The sequence below is a fragment of the Diabrotica virgifera genome, chromosome 9, assembly GCF_917563875.1.
Source record: "Diabrotica virgifera virgifera chromosome 9, PGI_DIABVI_V3a".
Taxonomy (NCBI): domain Eukaryota; kingdom Metazoa; phylum Arthropoda; class Insecta; order Coleoptera; family Chrysomelidae; genus Diabrotica; species Diabrotica virgifera.
In genome coordinates, this window is record NC_065451.1 from 219,488,991 (window position 1) to 219,497,046 (window position 8,056).

Consider the following 8,056-nt stretch of genomic DNA (forward strand, 5'->3'; position numbering starts at 1 on the left):
TCTTCTTCTTCTTCTTCTTCTTCTTCTTCTTCTTCTTCTCTTAATACCTTTTACCCGCTAGCATGTCGGAGTGTTTGTTGTATTGGTGTCTTTCTCTTTTTCCAATATTATGCATATGCATACTTTTTTTTGTTTTTCCTCGATCTACAGAAGCTCACGATACGTTGGGACGTTATATAAACTGAGTCTTAATTTTATAAAAAGCTGAGATACTAGAATATGGACCACAATGGATAGGTATATTATGATCTATAAAAATGATATGGCAAAGAACAATAATTCGTCAACATTATAGCCAAACATTCGTTAACCTTCCGATGACCAACCTTTTTTTTTACACGGATGACCAACGGGGGTCAAAAATGACCCCAAGTCAAAAATGACAATTGACAAAAAAATTAAGTTGTTTTAAGAAATAAAATATTGTATTCGTAATTTTAATATTACTATTGTATCAATAAATGATAAATAGACAATAGTAAAACATATTTTTAATTAAAACTGAACAAAAATAGAAATCATCATTCTGAACTTAGAACTAAAGAAATTTTAAAATATACACTAATTTACGTCGCCACAGGTTTAACAAACAATTTTTTTTTCAATATTGGAATGTTTCTTACATACAATATACAATTCTACATAATATAGTACATTATTTCACGGTTTTTGCTGTAAATATTAAAGAACCGCTTGGAATGACATGGAATTTGGCATACGCATAGCTAACATGTCAAATAAAAAAAGTAATATGTTGCCGATGTGTGCTTTTGTTCTGGGGGTGAGTTTCACCCCATCTCGTAGGTGAAAAAATATATGTTCAAGATAAATCCCGAAATGGACAAACTAACTAATTTTAAGAAACTTTTGTTCTATAGACCTTTTTCACCAAATCAATATTTTTTGAGTTATTTGTAACTGAGTATGTTCATTTTTCAACAAAATAACCACGTTTTTGGAAGGTTTTTCGCAAACAACTCAAAAAGTAAGCATTTTGTCAAAAAAATATACTTAGGAAAACCTATAAAAAGCCTATAAAAAAGTGAAATAAACGGTGTATATGTTACAGTTCAAGTTGATTATCCAGTTGGAGTTAACTCCAACTAGTTGGAGTCAACTCTAACGGCTGGTTTCAGTAAAAGTTGATTATAAATATAAAACGAAGATTTATATTCAACATTTACTAGTAAAAGTAGACTCCAACTAGGAAAAGTATACTCTTCCCAATGCCATTTAGTAAAAGTTGATTCTGATTCACACAAACAGCCGATTCTAGAAATTAAATGTTACTGAATATGTTCAAATTAGTCTAGGCTGTATCGTCGCCCCCGTTAGGTAAATTACTCCGATTCGATTTTTTTGCACAAACTTACTCAAAAAGAGGTCCTTATAACAAATCTACTGGGTGCCGGGCAGTACCTTGATCGATAAATTGTTTAAACAATTTTTTTTAGACAAATTCACAAAAATAATTTTTTCACTACGAACAATTTTTTTTAGATGATTTGGGTTATTCTGAGCAAAAAAAGGTATTTTGTGATTTTTCTCTAAAATTGATTGTTGTCGAGTTATACGCGATTTAAAATTTGAAAAATGCGAAAATAGCCATTTTCAAGGCTTAATAACTCAGTTAAAATCCATTGTTATGAAAGTCAGAAATTGACGAAATCAAAGTTTATAGCCCCATCTACAAGATCCAGCAGAAATTTTTGTCACTATTTTATTACTAAGCTTTATCTTTAATTATTAACAATGAGCGCTAAGTGCGTATTAGGCGGCCGTCAATGGTGAGTGCTAAAGAGATGCACCATTCCGGCCGTCCAATTGTGGATCTCACTCGCACTCACATTGACGGCCGCCTCAATACACGCTTAGCGCTCATTGTTGACAATTAAAAATAATATCTTATTAATGAAATAATGACAAAAATTTCTTCAGGATCTTATAGCGGTAGCTTTAATCTTTGATTTTTTTTTAGTTTCTGACTTTGATAATATATAATATCGTATGGCATTTTTGCCTTTCGGACAGTTCCGGCGCCAATTACATCTTTAACCCTGTTTCAAGTAACTAGTGTCGATGTACACTAGCCCAGGGGGACCGACGGCTTAACGTGCTCTCCGAGGCACGGTGAGACGGCTCGTGTCATTATTGGAAATGAAAATGGTTTGTCTTTGGCAGGGCTCGAACCAACGGGCACTGGCGTATGAGGCCAGCGATTATGCCGTTACTCCACTATCTCTTTACGCCGTTACTCGCTCGACTTTCACTATAATTATCTTTAACCGAGTTATTAAACCTTAAAAATGGTTATTTTGTCGTTTTTCAAAATTTAAGTCGCTAATAACTCGACAACAGTCAATTTTAAAGAAAAAAGGCCCAAAGGATCTAAAAAAAATTTGTACGAAGTGAAAAAAATATTTTTGCGAATTTGTTTAAAATCATTGTTTATCGCCAAACGTCACTAAAATCATCCATTATTGTACTCATTTGCCCTCATTTTCGGCAGTAAAGTAACACTCTGTTGTATTGAAAGAAGAATGTTACTTTACCTGCCGCGATTATTAATCAAATTAACCGAGATTGAATGAAAGTGGTCAATGGCAGCAATCGATTATTTATTTGAGTGAAATTAAAATTTATTTACTTTAATTATTAAAAATATTGTACAAAATTTATCTTATTATTAATAAAATTTATGTCAAAAAGTAAAATTCTGTAGTGTTTCGCAATTATATTCATACAAAATAAATCAAAACTTTACAGATTTAGTAATTATTAGGTAGGTATACAATATGCAAAAGTCATCTGTCATTACTGTCATACGAATTTTAACGACCCCCCTACAAGATACTGAAGAAATTTTTGTTATTATTTTATTACTAAGCGGTTATTTTTAATTATTAACAAAGAGCGCTAGGAGCGTATTGACGCAGCTATCAATGTGAGTGCGAGTGAGATGCACCATTGCACCATTTTGACATTTAAAAATTCAAACTTCTGTCAAACCACAAAACTGTCAAAACTTTTTTTGTAATTTATTGCTCACATGTCATCACCATGACAAGGCGAAATTTCTTCTTCTTGTGGTGCTTTCTCCTTTAGTGGAGGTTAGCGACTACACTGGCAAATCTGCCTCTGTCCAATGCGGCTCTAAACAAAGATGTTGAATCAAGGCCGGTCCAGTCTCTGATATTTCTAAGCCATGAAATCTGGCGCCTACCGGGACCCCGCTTTCCTTCAATCTTACCCTGGATGATCAGTTGCGTGAGGCGGTACTTTTTTTTCTCATTATGTGTCCCAGGTAGCTAACTTTTCTGACTTTAATGATTTTTAGCAGTTCCCTATCTGTACCTATTCTCCTCGGAACATATTCGTTGGTGGTGTGGGTTATCCAAGGTATTTTCAAGTCTCTTCTATCAAGCCAGAGTTCAAAGGCGTTCAACTTGTTTATCAGTGTTGTGTTGTGTCCAGGCCTCCGTTCCATACAAAAGTATTGACCACACATAGCAATGCAGAAAACGGCATCTAAGGCTGATATTAATGCTACTGTTACAAAATAAGCTTTTCATTTTGATAAACCCCTGTCGGGCTACCTCTATTCTCGCTCTTGACTTCTTGTTTATAATCAAGTTGATTGTTGAACCAGCAACCAAGATATTTGTACTGGCTTACGTATTCAAGCTGTTGGTGTTTCACATATTTATTGGAAGAGGTAAATTTTTGTTCCTTGATATTCTTATAACTTTGGTTTTCGCAGTATTGATCTTCATCCCCACTTTTTCACAACTCTCAGTAACCCTATCCAACAGTATCTGCAGACTATGGTCCGAATCAGTCATTAATACTGTGTCATCTGCATACCGGATGTTATTTACTCTCTGCCCGTTTATCCTGATTCCTTCTGAAGAGTGCGATAAAGAGTTTGCAAATATTACCTCAGAGTAGACGTTAAAAGTATGGGTGATAGCACACAACCCTGTCTAACACCTCGTTGTATTTCAATTGGCCTTAACGTATTACCATTGGTCTTTATGATTGCTGTCTGATTCCAATAAATAGCCTCTATAATTTTAGAATCTCTTTTGTCCACTCCGATGTCGTTCAATCTTTCTATCAAGGTCTTGTGCTTCACCCTATCGAACGCTTTCTCAAAATCTATGAAACAGATAAAAAGGTCTGCTTGCTGATCTTTGTATCTTTGTGCCAGAGTTTGAAGACAGAATATTGCTTCTCGTGTCCCCATACCTTTCCTGAAGCGAAATTGTTCTTGATCGGTGACCTCATCACATTTTTTATAATATATTCTGTTCTGTATGATACGTAAGAAAAGCTTCAGAATGTCATTTAATAGACTTATAAGGCGGAAGTCCTGGCATAATTTGGCGTTCTTCTTTTTAGGCAGTGGTATGAAGACTGATTCAAGCCATATTTTAGGGATAGTCCCTGTATTGTAAGCATTATTAAATAGTCCAAGAAGAAGGTCTAAGTTTTCCTCGTTGATTAACTTCAATAGCTCAGCTCGCATTTCATCTTTTCCTACAGATTTGTTGTTTTTTAGTTGACGTCCATTAAATCCAATATTTCCTCTGTCATCCATCTTTGCTTCCGTGGTCGCTGTTTTGTGAGCATTTCAGTTGCCGTTGCAAGGGCGTGTCTGATTTCCTCCCGAAGGCGAAAGTTAAGGATAATTATATGAAAGTGTGCTAAAAAACAGTGCGAAAAAGTAAAACCGATTTAAAATACATTGTTACTTCAGATACACTTTAAACCCTTCATGTACTGCTATCTATATTTACAATTTTCACACAATAAAACCTTTACATTTACATAATATGAGATAGAGTAGATAAAAATTATTTTTGTGAATTTGGTTAACAGAAATTGGTTAAACAATTTTTCGACCGCGGTACCGCGTGACACCCTGTGTATTTGTTATAAGGATTGTTATACGGATGTACATATTTCTTTGAGTCAGTTTGTGCAAAAAATCGAATCAGAATAATTTACCTAACGGGGGCGACGTTGCAGACTATACTAATAATTAGTTGAAACGGTCAAAACAAAGAAACGCACACTCATCAAAAATGCACTTGAGATTCTCGTATAATCAACATTTACTGAATCGATCCAGGAAGAGTCAACTCCAACTAGTAAAAGTTGATTTAAATTTTTAAAATCAACTTTTACTGCTTGTTTCAGTTGGAGTTGACTCCAACTAGTTGGAGTCAACTCTAACTGAGAATCAACTTGAACTGTAACATATATATTAGATATACCTAGCAAAAGCAGAGTTATAGCTTATGAAAAATAGGTCCATACTCGAAAAATTCCAAATAGGATAATTCAATGTGAAATATCCAAATAATGAAGCATTTTTGGGGAAAACACATTACAACTTTTTTCAAGTGTTAAAAAAGCATTATTTTTGTTTTATAAAAAAATTTCTAGCATCAAATGTAAGCAAGTTACGCTCAAAATAAAGTTGGTGCCTTTTGTTTTGGCAAAAAAATCAGGAAGATCACCCCCCAATTAGCAACTTAAATGAAATTAATCGTTACCGCTTCACAAGTTACTTTACTTATGTTGTGTTTATATGATCTGTAAGTTTCATCGACTCAAAGTGCTTATTTCTGAAAAAATTTGGTTTTGAAATGAAACTTTTAAAAATTTTAATTTTGAAAAAATGCTCTTTTCAAAATAACTTAAAAATTGTGAGAGATACCAAAAATCTTAAACAATAAAATATGTCAGCTTTACTTTTCTGAATATTTTTTTTTGTTTTTCTTGTAAGACAAAAACTGGTCAAGATTCGGTGTTTCTAAATTTGCATACACTCGTGATAAGTGACAGCTCTTTCAAAAATAAGGACGTTGAACCGATTAAACTTACAGATCATAACATGATCGATACATACGCGAGTAAAACACTTGTGAAGTGGTAACAGTGCATTTGAAATGCTAATTAGGGGGTGATTTTCCCGATTTCTTACAAAAAAAGGGCCTAACCTTATTTTGAGCGTAACTTGTTTACTTTTTATACTAAAAAATTTTTTTAAAAAACAAAAATAAGCATTTTTTAAACACTTTAAAAAAGTTAAAATGAATTTTCCCCAAAAAAGTGCTTCGTTTTTTGGTTATGGCACGTTAAAATATTCGATTTGGAATTTGACGAATATGAACCTATTTTTGATTAGCTATAACTCTGCTTCTACTAGTTATAGTGACCTAGTATACACACCATGTTTTTCACTTTTTTACGTGCTATATATTTTGTAGAAAAATTACCATATTCACTCGCAAATAACTCGAAAATTATTAACTTGGTGAAAAAACTTTATAGAACAAAAGTTGCTTAGAATTAGTCATTTTATCCATTTCCGAACATATATGTTTCACTCCCAAAGTGGGGTGAAACTCACCCCTAGGGCAAAAGTCACAATATCACTTTTTTTTGTTTGACTTGTTAGTTATGTGTTTGCCAAATTTCATGTCAATCCAAGTGGTTCTTTAAAATTTAGAGGTTTTGCAATATTATACCTTTAAAGAACGTACTAATAATAGACGGTATTTACTTAATATAAGATGGGAATATGGAAGGCCAATGGAGTTCGTCTTTGACCCCAAATTCAGAAAATATTTTTTTTTGTAAAATATAGGAAATTTTTTTAATTACAAAATATGAGGGTATCTAGAATGATATTAAAGTCAAATAAAAAAATAATGAGTTCAAAATTGAAAATATTGCTGAATTTATTAAATAAAAACATGCACTGAGGTCAAAATTTACTCCACTTGGTCATCCGAAGGTTAATAGAGAAGACACCTAAACAACAATGAAGTATGAGGGGTATGTAAAAAATGCGTAAGTATTTTGACGACAAAGAAAAATTACAATAAAAATTACGAAATTATAGTACCTGATAGTGTCACTGCTAACCAGAGCAGGTATCACAAATATAACTAAAAAATTAGCATACATCTTCTTTTGTTTTGATGTCTTCGTTAGATTTTGTTGTTTATATACAGTTTGAGGTTACTTGATGATTTTCAAAATTTCTCTGATACAAATTGTATCAAGTATCAATTACTTGAAAATTTGATTACACTACAAACTTTTTTATTATTATTTTACACTATTTTGTTCTAAACTAAAAATGTTACTATATTATAAATTATTATAACAATTAATTTACGTTATGAATCTTTTTATATATTTGAAATAAATCGTGTTAGCAATAACACATGTTTAATACTTCTTATCAATTCAAATTCAAATAATTATACGTGATGTAAAAACCCTTTCTAATGATTCTACAGACTCACCAAACTCTAATCATGGCAATTGGTACAGGGTGTTTCATTAATAATTGGGAATATTTTAACTGTAGATTCGTGAGCTAAAAATCTTAAGAATTCTGTTCTCAATTAGTCCAGATTTTCGACCGATAATCCAATTAATTTCTTTCACTGTCAACTCAATTTATTTCTTCTTCCTTAAAATGTGTTGTTTTCAGTTTAATTCAGAATCAAGATGAAGCCCCAGGTGTTTGACGATATCCTGTTGGGGTATGTTGACTTGATTAAGGCTAATATTTGGACATTGGTCTTTCTTCAGAGTGAAAGTTATATATTTTTTGATTATTTTCATTATCTTTTATCTACCCATTGTCCGATTTGGTCTAGGTGTTCTTAAAGTTTTAATACTGCAGCTGTTGGATCCTCTTCAGTTGCAAATATTGCTGTGTCATCAGCGAAAGTTCCAATTGAGATTTGTGAGAGGTTGGTAAATCGGATGTGTACAGTACATAAAGTAGCGGACCTAGTATACTACCTTGTGGGACCCCTGACTGAATTTGGTTACGGATTGATAGTCCACTTTAGTTTCAACTTAATAGAGGCCTTCTATAAACAAATTGGCAGTGTCGTTAAAGCTAACTAAAATATATGATATAAATATTATAATGGGCAATTTAACCGCTAAAGTGGGCCTGCCAAATTCGAGGAAAGCCAAATTTGGGAAAATGAAGAATATCCTAGCTTAAGAACTTAAGGGT

General features: G+C 32.8%; 1 protein-coding gene across 1 annotated transcript in view; it reads right to left on the reverse strand.

Annotated features, from left to right (window-relative positions):
• Positions 1-64, reverse strand: part of LOC126891651 (uncharacterized) — a 33,821-nt gene extending 33,757 nt beyond the window's left edge. The window contains exon 1 of the mRNA XM_050660876.1: positions 48-64. Coding sequence (XP_050516833.1) covers positions 48-64 — 17 coding nt within the window. The remainder of the gene's footprint in view (positions 1-47) is intronic.
• Positions 65-8,056: the final 7,992 nt, after the last annotated feature.